At 38.1% G+C, this 15,757-nt stretch overlaps 1 gene segment (V, D, J or C); it reads right to left on the minus strand.

Annotated features, from left to right (window-relative positions):
* Positions 1-7,728: 7,728 nt before the first annotated feature.
* Positions 7,729-15,757, minus strand: part of LOC127363875 (Ig heavy chain V region 1-72-like) — a 36,918-nt gene continuing 28,889 nt past the window's right edge. The window contains 2 exon segments of the V gene segment in view: positions 7,729-8,015; positions 9,066-9,434. Of these exon segments, the coding sequence occupies positions 8,002-8,015; positions 9,066-9,434 (383 nt within the window).

Below are 15,757 nucleotides of genomic sequence, written 5' to 3' on the forward strand. Positions count from 1 at the left end.
GAGGTTTGTCAGACAAACAATGATTGTTCTTACCTGCACAGTTAATAGACAGGATGAGAAAAACAACCAAATAATCCGGTCTGATCATTGTAAAAGCCAGTTGTCTCTGTCCAGTCTACAGTGTGTATGATTTAGTCTCTGTCCTTCACTCTGCAACACATCTGTAGAGATGGAAGAGATCAGAGTTTTGCATTGACTCCTCCTCCTCACAGAGAAACACACCACATCTCACACATCTCTGAAAAAAAACAGGATTTAGATCATTTTATATTATAATGATAATTTTTAATGATTACGATGTCCATCAAGTTATTTGACCTGATGTTTATACCAAATTGTATTTATTTATATTGTTCTGCAGCATTTAGTAGTACATCCATATACTAGATATATCATGCATAGATACATTCTCAACACCTGCTGGTAAAAAACAATAATGAGAACATTATTAACCAATATTATTGTATAGAAAACAATATGTTAAATGTAAGACTGAGAAAGTGGAAGACACAAACCACAACATCAGCTGTTGTTTTCATAGTGTGTATGTGTTTGTTAGACTCTCCAGTTTGACTTATCTGCTGCCACCTGTTGGTCTTTGTAATCAAATGTTCTGTGGAGTTTTTGTAAAGCCTCTCTGATCTTGTAAAAAGTGTACTTAAAAATTGTGAACATGTGATGGATGCTGTACCAGAGAATATTGTATGGATGTCTACTTCTTTTCAACCAATGTATGCTGAACTTCAAAAGATGAATAAAAAGAAAATGTATTGACGGACTGCTAGATTGAATCTTCTAAAAGGGAACATTCCTCTGTCTCAATACAAAAATCTAAAAAGACAGCGGAAAATTCTCAAACTACTGGCTGATAAAAAGACCAGCTTAAAACATAAACATCAAACCCTGATGAAACAGTCGGGAGGTTTTATTTTACCTCTGCTTTCGGCAGCAGTGCCCATCCTCGGAAACCTTATAGGCGGACTCATTAGTAAAAAGTAAAATGACATGTCTCTGAGAACGTCGCAAAAAATGTTTCTCGTCTCACCCCATCAGTTAAACTGTCTGATTCAACCAGAATCCTTGACCAGACAGACTATTTAGACGCAAGAATGAGAGCGATATTAAACGAGCCGGGGTTGAGTTCTTATGAAAAAGTACTGCAGGGATATGTCAGGCTAATGAAACAAGGTCAAAGGTACGAGCGTCGGGTGACTTTAACTCTGCAAAGAGACCCGAGCGATGACCCGAAGGTTCAAACTGAACCACACAATGTCGACCATCTTCCTGAAACGGAACGGACAGACTCACACAATGAGTGAGGTAGTAAAGAGACTTCCCCCGCGCAACAGAAAGAATGAAGAAATTATCCAACAACAACGGGGGAAGGATTTCAAAAGAATGTATTTATAAAGGGCAAATCGTGAAAGGGTCTCATATAATTGATTTTATTTAAAAAACCTTTCATGATCCAGGTCATGATCACACCTCATGTACAAACTTTTCAGCTTAAGCCTATAAACATTAAAATATTCTCAATTCTGACATTATAATAAAGAATACATGAAAAAGTTTATTATACAATTGTTTTGCATAATCCATCCATAGGAATGGAGAAACACTCAAATGATGATTTTTATATGAACTCTTCATTTCATTAATTTGTATTGTATGTGTGGTGGCGAGGATAAGGGGAAAATAAACCTAATAATTTGACCAACAACCAAATTAGGGAAAGGAACCGACAACGCCACCCTGGGAATTTCACCCCGAGAATTAATTTGGAGAGGACACAGGTAAGTTTACTCAGTAAGGCATGAGACATGGTTCAGGGAATTATAGAAAAATATACAATTTTATTATTGAATAAGTTAAAAAGAGTTCGATTTCATTCAGCGTGGAGACTCGGCGAAGCAAAGCAGCATTTGAAACAGGACAAAGCAGCAGCGACCCCAATCAGCTGATCGCACGTTACACCTGTTTAGGGACACACACATTCGCACCGGAGGAGGGAGGGAGGGAGAGAGAAGACCGGCCACTGCTGGCATTTACCACGCACAAACTACGCCACACATATGGGAAACACGGAGCAGCTGCCCTGTCGGGTCAACGACCTATGACCCGGAAGTGACATACCAGTGACGACAGAGGCGCAAAAGGAATAGCCGGGAAGGGTGGTGGCTTTTATACTGGCCCACCTCATGACGGCCACCTGTGGCGCTAAATACCCAACAACAGCACTGAATGACAGATAGCACATGTATACTGCTACAATAGCAGACTGTGAGGAAGTTCACTTTGCATAGAGAAGGACACTGACAGCCTATAAAAGAAGGATCAACTGTCCCAAGTAGTAAAACCTTGGAATTGTGTTATGAACATTTATTTTGACACATTTGAAAGGAAATATATTTCAGTCACAAGGACAGAACTTTGTCAAACATAGACACGACCTGTTGAACACCAGAGTCTGTAGTTGGTGGGTCAGTGGCAGCAGGAGCTGGATCAGAGACTGCAGTAGGAGGTAGGGACAAGGAAGCAGGCTTGTGTGGGCCCACCAACATGTTGTCTGACCGAGGGTGACTGCAGGCCAGGGTAGAAGCAGGCAGAGAAGTATGAGGGGACTGTGGCTGGCATGCAACTGAGGCAGTTTGAGACACACCAGAACTGAAATGTTGAAAGGAGTCAGTCACAGGGCTCATACTGTAAGCTGACAAACCCACTGCATGTCGGGACTGGGCTGCTGTCTTCCTCACAGTTCTCATGCGACTATCCAGACGCTCCTGAACCTCAGCTGCGGTCCACCGCTCAGGTGCCTTCAGCTGGAATGACATGGCAAGACTGGGGTCGGGACAGTGATTAATGAACATCATGACCACTTCAGCACTGGGGTTCTCTACAGACCTGCCTTGCCTCCGGAGGCACTCGTCAGCAGCACCGATGGACTTAGAAGTCTTTCATGGGCAAGTTGGAGAATGACAGCTCACTAAAGTTACCTTTCAATATGTCAAACACAGCCGTGGGTAGGTCAGTCGCACTCAGTTCAGGGCGGCTGTGGAGCGACACCTTCACCACGTCCCTAGCTTTGCCTGTTAGTCTTGACATTATCAGGTCAAACATTTCAGCATGAGTATCACATTTAACCCTATTCAGGTAACATCTCATCATGTCCTCCCATTCATGAACAGAGAACGCATCAGCATGATCACCCCTGAAGAAAGGCGGGGCCTTGGCCTCAGACTGCACAATGACCTTCAAGTGTGATAAACCAGCATGACTGGATGACTGACTCGTAGGAGACTGAGGCTGGACGATACTGGGCTGGTGCATAGTGCTAAGGCTGGCTGAGATGTTATCACCAATCTGTTTAGCCAAATCTGTAATCATATCCCCAAAAGTCTCAACAGAGATGACTTGTGTAGGCTTCTGGTCTGACTGGATAATTGGCGTGGAAGTAGCAGTGGGGGCCAATGGTGGGTCAACAACTGACTGATCAACTGTGTAGTTGAGAACACTGGGTGACCCAGACCTACCCCTGCCATAACACAGTGAAGAAATCTGCTGACCCCCTCCCCACCCCAAAGGTGACATCCCACCCATGACCAGCCATAGTATGCACCTTAAAAGTATCTTCCCCGGACATTACAAAGGAAGAGCAATACTGGCAGAAACAGGAGAAAAAAATAAATAAAATAAAATAAAATAACACCTTAAACTGAAAACACACTATAAACAGCTATGTACAATTCAACAGTATGAGCCTAGCATGGCATAGTATAAACAAGGAGCATAAAAACCCCATAAGGCAACTAAAATTATATGTGCATAACCACTTATATGGGATGACAGGGAAATGTTGCAACACTGATGCAAAACAAATAGGCCCACAGAATACTTGACCAATAAAAATTATTAATTAACCTGTCTTCATTAGGATCATTATGTCTTCTTATTCCATATACAGTACAGTTTATTCTTAATTTTTCCCTTCAAGTGTCTCTTCAATGCACTGGCTGGCCACAACAGATTAACCAGCATAAACCAAAAAGAAGTAAAATCAGGAGAGAAGATGGAAAGAAAAAAAAATTTTTTAAATAAATAAATATATATATATATATATATATATATATAGCTGTATATACACTTAAAAACAGTGCATGAGGGTATCTTTAATCCTTTAACTGCCTAACGCACCTCGCGTGCGCGCGCACTCGGGAGCGAGCGCAGTTCCGCGCAGCCACAGAGCGGGGGAGCAGGAGAGAGGAGCCAGGTGTCAGCAGGTGTACCCCGGGGATCAGACGGGCGCTGATCGGAGATGCTACGGGTCGTCACGGCACCAAGTGTAACCGGTTAGTTTCTGGCGTTGTCTGCGTTGTGTTTTGTTTTGAAGAGGCCCAGACCAGGATATCTTTGGAGGCGATCTCCGTTTATTCTGACAAAGGTGTAAATAACAACAATATCATCCGGCCAGTTGTTATCAACGTGAGCTCCTCTCCCATGGAATACAACAGCAAAAGGGGGAGAGTCAAAAGCGTGAGACACATTTATAGGGGGGGGACCCACGAAAGTGAACGTCGGGGTACAGAAACTGTGTCTCAAACGTTCCACGTATTGACTCAGCAGGCCGGACATGTCAGGTTATAACTATTAAAACAGATTTTGTGTAATTATAATACTACATATTACTGTTATATATTTGACTCTGTTACACATATTACTGCTGTATAATTGACTCTATTACACTTGGCTGTTTTGTAAGAAAGTGATGTTGCAGTGAACCTTTTTTTTTCTTCTGTTGTAATCAGTTAAGAAAATATACTTGCTGGAGTAAATGAGCATTATTATTTAGTTTTATTGTTATTATTTACACCATGTCCACTTAAAGTACTTGATGTTGTTTGTACAGAATTAAAACACTAATTCCTGTCTACAAAACAGTTCAGTTTTATGTTGGACTGTGTTAGACTTTCAATGAAGAGAAAATATTTATTAACAAAGACAACAATGTTTCTGAAATAAAGTGCTCAGTGTTGATTACTAATTTCATAACACACCCTAAAATGTACTAAAAGACAATATTCAATCTATGAAGTAATTATATTAATATCTTTAACATCAATTGATTTTATTTTTAATGGAACCTGTTTGAATAATATTGTTAATGATTAATATATTTATTTATTGAAATTAGTGATGCAATGACACTGAAGCAACTGAATGTTCCCAGTTATAGTTGTAAATAGAGGAAGTAGTTTTTGTATGACTCTCCTGTTATTGTCTCTCACTGTGTCTCTGGCACAGTAATACACTGCTGTGTCCTCGGTCTTCAGACTGTTGACCTCGAGGTACTGAGTGCTGCTGGACACATCTTCAGTCATGATGAAACGACTTTGAAAGGAGCTGGAATAGCTAGCAGAGTTTGAACCTGCATCCATCCTCCCAATCCACTCCAGAGCTTTCCCTGGCCTCTGTCTTATCCAGTGAATATAGTAGCTTGTCATGTCAAACCCAGATATGATACATGACATCTTCACTGTCTCTCCAGGTCTTTTCACCTCAGAGGGAGTCTGGTCCAGTTTGATCTCACTCCAAACTCCTTTAAGTAAAGAATTATATGTGTCATACATAATATATTAAACATTACATTTTATTATATCAGAATTGATTTTCTTACCATGAATAGCCATTAGAAATATTAGACTCCAGACACTCATATTTTCCATTCTATAGTAAATTGTGGAGTTCACTGATTTCTGATCAAAGTCTTTCTAGGATTTATAAGACTGTGTCAGTTGTCCTGTCTAAAATGATTTCACAGTTGCTGTTGGTGTGTTTATAAAGAAGGAAGAGTTTGCATAGACCTCCCTCTACAGGATTAAAAAGGGAAGATAGAAGATTGATGCACTTTAACTGAATATTTGAACAACAGGAAAAAATACAAGGCATTGCACTGTAAACATACTACATGTAAATGCAACCAGGTGGTAAAAGCAAAAGCTCAAGTATACGGGATATTTAGGAAATTAAACCTTTGTAAATAAAATGCTCTGTAAGTAGAGGTGGAAGACATGTGAGTTTTGCATGAACTCCTCTATGCTTTGTGTTGTCCAGTCATATTTTCACTATATTTGATCATATTCTTGCCCAGTTTTTACTTTTACTTTATTCAGTCTGACAATACAATGAAATCAACATGAAACAGACTTCCTGTAAAGGATGATGATTTACAGTTTTTACTCATTCTCTCAAAAATCAACAGAAACACTTCCTTCCTTACTGGATATCAAATATACATCATTTTATTATTTTAAATGTGTTTCACCACAAAGATTTAGTTAGTTTGCTGAAACTGAACAATGCATTTTCACTATAGGACTCACTGTCGACTGTGACTCAAAGTAGAATAATTATTTATTGTATTGTATGATGATTGCCAGAAAGACACTATATATATTTCCAATATGACAATAAACTAAACTAACAAACTCTTATATACTTAACATCTAATCCTGTCCTACCTGACAACAAACAAACTGTACTGAACATACTCAAAGCTTAAATTAAAAATGATTAACATTTCTTTATATAGGTTTTACAGCAAATTTACAGTAACAACTTTCTTAAAAAGAGAAAATTTAAATTCTACTTCTCTATATTTGCAAATTAAAATGAACATTTAATCAAATGAGATAAAATAAAACTGAAATATTCAAATAGAGGAAGTAGTTTTTGTACGACTCTCCTGTTATTGTCTCTCACTGTGTCTGTCGGGCACAGTAATACACAGCAGAGTCTTCAGGCTGCACATTCTGTCCGTTTACAGTCACTGTGTTACTGGAAGAGTCTAAGTCGATACTGAACTTGTTCTTCAGTGAATCTTTGTAATATGTGGTGGATCCAACTCTCATTCCAATCCACTCCAGTCCTTTCCCTGCAGGCTGTCTGATCCAAGCTGTGTAGTAGCTGCTCAGAGAATAAGAGACCTGACAGGTGATGGTCAGACGTTGACCTGGCTGCACAGTCACAGAGGCTGGCTGTGTCAACTGTTCACACTTCACACCTGTTAAAAAAGAAAATGTTTTGTAACAAATGATCAAGTTATACTCTAAAAGAAGAACTGCTGACTTTGACAAATCCAGAGAGACTCACATCCAGCTGCCAACAGCAGCAGCAGAGCTACAGAGAACATGGTTTATGTTGAAACTGACGTGCTGTGAACTCCACTGACAGCCTGATGGGAAGTTTTTATAGCTGAGTAACAAGGAAGGTCACTGAGTTTGCATAGAATCAAACATATGAAGCATCAATGTTGGTCTAACTGGAGCCAATAGAAGAGTCTGTTGACTGTTATTATATCTGCAGAATGAAAACATGACTGAAATCACCTCTGCTTTACATATGATATTTTAACTTCATTACACACTCAACTGTAACATTTTGGAAATGAAACTTTTAGATTTTACATTTAGAGTTACAGAAATGAAACAACTGTAAACTCTGCTATTATTATGAACTATTACTGTCTAAATCTTTACTATTAAAACATTTGATAATTTTTTCTATAATTACAAACAATAACCAGGATAATTATTCTTAATATGAATATTAACATGAATCATGGATAATGGAAAACATATTCATTCAAATCCACATTGCAATAACCATGATGACACACTTTGAATATGACGTGAATTGTTTTCCAGAAAGAATTTATTTACAGTCAGCACCTCCTTCATCACATTCATTGTTAACTTCAAACGTACAGTATGAGGATAATAAAAAACAAAATGGCTGTTGTAATATCGCAGCATTAATTTATTCATTAATTTGCTCACTGACTGTACTTACTGACTGTATCTGCTTCAAACAGAAATACAGTGACAGCAGTGAGGACCATGTAAATAATATGAGAACTGTCTGCAGCTTTGCATTAAAGACATTTAACAGTTTCCATGTTTGCAGATGTTTGAAGACGACTTAGAGCCTCGAGAGGAAAACAGCTGCTCAGGAACTGAAACCTGTGAGACAAAATGCAAAAAACAAAATCTTTTGGTAGTTCATAACTTACCTTTTGTAATTGACACCACATTTTAACTGTATCTGTGTGTTGTAGCAGGAATAAAATAAACAGTCAAATATCATGCAGTGTGATTTATATGTTTTTGTTTCTTGTGTTATTGGTTTGTTAAATTATTGTGTTTATTTCTAAATAAAATGTGTAAAGGAACAGGTTTGTTGCCAGCCATGGAGATGTAGCTGCCTTTTATCCCTAAATAACTACAGTATATTGCTTGTTTTATTGCATCAACCTGTCAACATTACTCATGAAATAGAACTTTAAATCCAGTCATACATAAGTGGTAATCAGATGTTTGTGTCAGGGGTCTCAAGCTCAAAGAGGCTTCAACATTCAAGTAGTACAAGAAAGTGCAATATTCTGAAAATATTTCCATTACGAACATCATAACAAAATGTAAACATCAGTTTCTGTACATTTTTATAATCATTTTTGTTGTTTGCAGAACAACAAATAAAGCCCTGGAACCTGCTCTCTTGTTCTCAGTTATATTTTTGTATTATTGACATCATGTGCAGGGAGGGGGGTGGAGGGCTGGGTATCTCAGCGGTTTGAGATCTTTGGTCTGTGTCTTCTATTGTTTTGATTTCCCTTTGAGGTCATCAATCATGTGACACAGTGCAGGGTCTTTCAGCCCAGTGAGGATGAGACAAGATAGTTGTTCACTGATCACAATATCCAGTGTACATGAGCGCTCATGTATCAACAACAGATGTGAGAGTTAGGGCAATGAGATTGTGTTATACATCACGTCATATGCATGTTGACATGTTAAACGTCAAATGCAGTTTAGTTTGGTAGCAAACTACGCTTTGGTCTCAGTCACTTCTTGTAAGCATACTGTTATATAAGAACAGGAAGGGCTGCTATGCTTTAAGCTGCTAATTTATTTGTTAATTTCTCTTAATGACTTTACATGAACATTACTAGTGAGACTATATATGTGTTCATATCCATATATGAGAAAACCCAGAAGAGAAGAAGATCACACTGCTGTTTGTTGTCTGTGGAGGTTTTTGTGCAGCTGCTCCACTGTCTTCAGTCACTGTGTCTCTTCGAGCACAGAAGTAAACAGCAGAATCTTCTGCTGTCAGGCTGTTGACCTCGAGGTACTGAGTGCTGCTGGGTACATCTTCAGTCATGATGAAACGACTTTGAAAGGAGCTGGAATAGCTAGCAGAGTTTGAACCTGTGTTCATCCTCCCAATCCACTCCAGAACTTTCCCTGGTCTCTGTCTTATCCAGTGCATGTAGTAGCTTGTCATGTCAAACCCAGATATGATACATGACATCTTCACTGTCTCTCCAGGTCTTTTCACCTCAGAGGGAGACTGGTCCAGTTTGATCTCACTCCAAACTCCTGTAAGTAAAGAAATTGTGATCATTATCCAATGAATCTGTTAATCACCGGTTGGACATTTAGAAAAGATGTAAAGCAGAACTGATTCTCTCACCCTGAATAGTAACGACAAATAATAAACTCCAGATCATTGTATTTTCCATTCTGAGATAAACACTGTAGTTCAGTGCTCTCTGATCTGAGTGTTTCAGTAAATATATAAATCTGTCCCAGTGTTCTTGCTGATGGAGTGTTTATAAGAGAGGAAGAGTTTGCATAGACCTTCCTCTAAAAAGGGAACATGTGACAGATATATTTTCATACGCTGAGTATCTCTGCAACAGCAGAGAAAACTTTATATTGACTTCAATGATTGTGTAGATACAGTGTTGATACATAAAGACTAAATCTGTGAGAAAGTGTTTGACTGTGACGAGAGAGTGAGTTTAAAACAGAGACACCAACATTAAAGATGTTTTTCAGTCTTTCTCCTTTTTCTGTGTGTTTGTCAGTTTTCACATTTCCATTTTTGAGAGACAGAGAGTAAGAATATGTTGTCTCATACACTTTTATTTCAAAACTGATCCTCATCTCAATGAGGTGGATTACTGCTGAGAGAGGAAACATGTGGAAGTAAGACATTTTCCTCCAATAAATTAGGAAGTGAACATTTGTCTAATTGCAGTATCACTTACTCATTCAACTTTCAACAAACACAAGAATAAACAGCAGCTCCTTCAGTCTTTATTTTGAAACATCTTTGAAATGGTGATCTACAACTATAAATGAACACATGAAGCTGCAGTCACTGCTGATCCAGCACTTCAAATGTTCTATTAGTGTTGTGGTGAAGCGAGCTCACAAAGGGTGTGAGTATAAAACTCTAGTTCAGTCCAGGGTTTGAGTGTCAGTCAGTTGAGACCAGTGAGATAAGCAGATATGAGAGTTTCCTTATAGTGACAGAGGAGAGAGAAAGTTGACACTGACTGCCATCTAGTGTTTTTATAACGGGAACTGCAACATTATTTTTCCCTCTCATAATTGTGACTTAACCAAATCATATAAACCTTAATTCTTAAATCCCACTGATCCAAGAGGTAAAATAATAATTATCTGTTTCTTTTCAGATTACATTTACTGCATAACTAATGTTTTCAAAAGAACATTTTTCTGGCTGTGTCTTACAGTAGTTTATTATTGGCTCCCAGGGACCCCAGTCAGTACTCCTGATATGTTCGAATGACGGTTAATATGCCTGAAATGTGTACATGTAATATTTATTTGATTCATTTTTTGGACAATGATTTCAACCGATTGTTGTGCTGCCCTTGGCTGTTTTGTGAGGAACTGATCATTAAAACATTTTATTTTTTTATGATTTATGTTGGTGGTTAATAATAATCTTTCAGTTTCAGAAAAAAGCACTAGTACAGGAGGTTTTTGTATGACGTTGCTCCTTCCTGTGTCACTGTGAGTCTCGAGCACAATAATAAACAGCAGAATCTTCAGTCTTCAGACTGTTCATCTGCAGATACAGCTGCTGTCTGCTGTTGTCTCTGGAGATGGTAAACCGGCCTTGAACTGACTGAGAGAGTAGAGTTTGCTGCTACCACTACCACTCTGAATCCTGGAAACCCACTCCAGTCCTTTCCCAGGAGCCTGTCTGATCCAGTGCATATAGTAGTCACTGAATGTGAATCCAGAGGCTGTACAGGTCAATCTGTGAGATTCTCCAGGCCTTTTAACCACTGGTTCAGATTCTGTCAGAGTCTGACCATCAACACCTGTCAAAATGAAAAAATATATACAGTGGTCAGTTGCTTTAAGCTGGAAGCAGTTTACAAACAACTTCAACTAAAGATCAGTGAAGATGTTCACCTGCCCAGCAGATAGTTAACAGCAGCAGTCCTGTCCTATAGTCCATCATGTTAAACTGTGTGTCCACTGTTCTCTGTCATCCTCTCTGCAGTCAGATAAGTAGAGGTGAGTTTTGCATTGACTCCTCCTCACAGGGAGGAGAGAGCTGGGTTGGAGTTTTTGTAATTGATCCTTACTTGTTGAACTGAGCAGTGTACTGTGCTCAACTCTCATCAAAACTCAGCTTGGGTCCAGTGTTTAACATTTAGGAGGATCTATTGGCTGAAATGGAATATAATATCCATAGGTGTGTTTTCATTCGTGCATTAGTGCAGTGTATTTCATGCATTTGAATAAATAAACAGTCGCTCCTTCAGTCTTCCAGCTGTTTATCTGGAAATCTCTTTGAGATGGTGGGATGGTGAACTCCAAACTAAATGAACAAATGAAGCTGCAGTCACTGCTGATCCAGCACTTCAAATGTTCTATTAGTGTTGTGGTGAAGGGAGCTCACAAAGGGTGTGAGTATAAAACTCTAGTTCAGTCCAGAGTTTGAGTGTCAGTCAGTTGAGATCAGTGAGATAAGCAGATATGAGAGTCTCCTTATAGTGACAGAGGAGAGAGAAACTTGACACTGACTGCCATCTAGTGTTTTTATAATGGGAACTGCAACATTATTTTTCACTCTCATAACTGTGACTTAAACATCAGACAAACATTAACCTTAAATCCCACTGATCCAAGAGGTAAAATTGTTTTCAAATCTCAAAGGGGCTTTATTCTATCATTCCAATTTTTCAATGTTTTGTCAATCAGTTTTTATTTATTGACTTAATATCATTCATTGTATGTATTTATGTTATTTTATGTTTGCAATAAACTTAATTTGTGCCATTGGTCCTAATTTGAAGTATCATACTATCAGATGTAGTCTGTCTTTCTTAGTTATACCCAATATGCCAATTAACTGTAGCTTTCCCAAAATAATGATTATCTGTTCCTTTTCAGATGACAATAACTGCATAACTAATGTTTTCAAAAGAAAGTTAACATTTTCATGGCTGTCTCTTGGAGTAGTTTATTCTTGGCTCCCAGGGAACCCAGTCAGTACTCTTGATATGTGCGGTTGAGGGTTAATCTGCCTGAAATGTGTACATGTAATATTTATTTCATTAATTTTTAGACAATGATTTTAACCAATTGTTGTGCTGCCCTTGGCTGTTTTGTGAGGATCTGATTATTAAAACATTATTTTTTTTAATTATTTATGTTGGTGGTGATTAATAATCTTTCAGTTTTCTAAACAAATAGAAAAAGCCCAATAAAGATAAGTACTGGAGGTTTTTGTACAGCGTTGCTGCTTCCTGTGTCACTGTGAGTCTCGAGCACAATAATAAACAGCAGAATGAATGTTTACTGTACATTAGTCATTCCTCCAAGAGTCCCTCTTACATGTTTCAGTATAATTTGTGCAACAGGTTGACAAACACGTTATTTAAGTTGGTTGACCCTTATTAAAGACCACATTATAGACCACAGTCTGCATCATGTGGAGACCTTGACAATAGGTTATTAATTTTACCATACACCTAAAGTGAGTATTTTTATTTACATTTTAATGTAAAGAAATATCAGTTATGTTTTAGTTCATTATGTTACAATGTTGAATTTCTCACAAGAAAATATATTTTAAGTTTTCATGAATCATGCTATTTTCAAGACTTAAGGGACCAAAAACCCAAGTAGCAATAAGAGTAAAGAATACATTTGAGAATATTAATTAAGCATTGAACAGGAATAGCATGTAAATCTTCAGTACATGGATGTCATTAATACCCATGTTTTTCAGTCAATGTAAATACATTCCATGATTTACATTTCTGAGGCAGACAGAGAAAAAATCTTTTGTAAAATGCCTCCACTGTATGTTTGTTATTATCATTATTATATATTATAATTATTTTTTTTCTTAATTCTTATCATATCTGTTTCTGTCTTTACTGTAACAGTGAACTGGTGTTGAAATCATTAGTGGTCTGAGGGCTCCTCCTCTGGTGGCTTCATGTTACAAGTTTTCAGGCACTGAGGGGTTTTTGTTCAGGTCTACTGATGGTTTGTGTTATTGTGTCTCTCTGGCACAGTAATACACAGCAGAGTCTTCAGGCTGCACATTCATTCCGTTTAGAGTCACTGTGTTACTGGAAGAGTCTAAGTCGATACTGAACTTGTTCTTCAGTGAATCTTTGTAATATGAAGCTGAAGTATGTTTCATTCCAATCCACTCCAGTCCTTTCCCTGCAGGCTGTCTGATCCAAGCTGTGAAGTAGCCCAGGGAATAAGAGAGACTTGACAGGTGATGGTCAGACGTTGACCTGGCTGCACAGTCACAGAGGCTGGCTGTGTCAACTGTTCACACTTTACACCTGTTAAAAAGAAAATGTTTTGTAACAAATGATCAAGTTATACTGCAAAAGAAGAACTGTTGACTTTGACAAATCCAGAGAGACTCACATCCAGCTGCCAACAGCAGCAGCAGAGCTACAGAGAACATGGTTTATGTTGAAACTGACGTGCTGTGAACTCCACTGACAGCCTGATGGGAAGTTTTTATAGCTGAGTAACAAGGAAGGTCACTGAGTTTGCATAGAATCAAACATATGAAGCATCAATGTTGGTCTAACTGGAGCCAATAGAAGAGTCTGTTGACTGTTATTATATCTGCAGAGTGAAAACATGCCTGGAAATCACTTCTGCTTTACATATGATATTTTAATTTCAGTACACACAATATTTTTTTGAAATTTTACATTTTTATTAACTGTAAACATTTAATGTCTAAATGTATTGTATTACAATAATCTTGTATTAAACATTACGTAAATTCTACAATTATAGCAAACCATATTTATTGATCATTATTGCTAATCTCAATGTGAATATTATCACAACTCATTGATGATTGAATAAAAAAAAAAATCAGCATTGCAATAACAATGATGATGTGCACCCATTAAATAAAATGGATGAAAAATGTTGCTTTCTATGAGCCGTGTTTACAGTGTGTTTATCATGTTTTTAAATAATGAAAACACACTTTAAATGTGATGTGAGTTATTTTCCTGAGAGAATTTATTCACTGTCAGCACCTCCTTCATGACTTTCATGATTAACTTAAAACATATGAGCACAGTCTCTTTGTAATGTAGAATTTGTTAATTCATTTATTGGCTCATTGACTGTACTTACTTAATGCAGTCATGGTGATGTAAATTGTATTAAAACTTCAGTCTGATGCTGGTTTGCATAAAATACTTTTAATGGTTTCAGTGTTTGCAGATAGAGCACTAAGATGAGTACTGTAGGATTTTGTACAGCTGCTCAACCAACTCCAGTCACTGTGAGTCTCGAGCACAATAATAAACAGCAGAGTCTTCAGTCTTCAGACTGTTCATCTGCAGATACACCTGCTGTCTGCTGTTGTCTCTGGAGATGGTTAACCGGCCTTGAACTGACTGAGATTAGTAAGTGCCACTGCCAGTATCAGCAACACCGATCCACTCCAGTCCTTTTCCAGGAGCCTGTCTGATCCAGTTCATATAGTAGCTGCTGAATGTGAATCCAGAGGCTGTACAGGTCAATCTGTGAGATTCTCCAGGCCTTTTAACCACTGGTTCAGATTCTGTCAGAGTCTGACCATCAACACCTGTCAAGACAAAAACAAATATAAAGTGGTCAGTTGCTTTAAGCTGGAAGCATTTTGAAAACAACTTCAAATCAACATGAGTGAAGATGTTCACCTGCCCAGCAGATAGTTAACAGCAGCAGTCCTGTCCTATAGTCCATCATGTTAAACTGTGTGTCCACTGTTCTCTGTCATCCTCTCTGCAGTCAGATAAGTAGAGTTGAGTTTTGCATTGACTCCTCCTCACAGGGAGTTACTTTTTTGTATTTGATCCTCACTTGTGGAACTGAGCCGCGTAATGTGCTCAACCTCTCATCAAAACTTAGCTTGGGTCCAGTGTTTAACATTTTGGAGGATCTATTGGCAGAAATGGAATATAATATTCATAGGTGTGTTTTCATTAGTGTATATTCCTTCCCTTAGATTCAAATAAATCCCACGCTTTGGTCCTTTAAGTTGATATTTGTGTCATGATATAAGAACATCATTTCATGCATTTGAATAAATAGTGGTGAACTACAGCTAAATGAACACATGAAGCTGCAGTCACTGCTGATCCAGCACTTCAAATGTTCTATTAGTGTTGTGGTGAAGCGAGCTCACAAAGGGTGTGAGTATAAAACTCTAGTTCAGTCCAGGGTTTGAGTGTCAGTCAGTTGAGATCAGTGAGATAAGCAGATATGAGAGTCTCCTTATAGTGACAGAGGAGAGAGAAACTTGACACTGACTGCCATCTAGTGTTTTTATAACGGGAACTGCAACATTATTTTTCACTCTCATGCCAAACTACATAAACATTAATGTG

The sequence above is a fragment of the Dicentrarchus labrax genome, unplaced genomic scaffold (assembly GCF_905237075.1).
Source record: "Dicentrarchus labrax unplaced genomic scaffold, dlabrax2021, whole genome shotgun sequence".
Classification (NCBI taxonomy): domain Eukaryota; kingdom Metazoa; phylum Chordata; class Actinopteri; family Moronidae; genus Dicentrarchus; species Dicentrarchus labrax.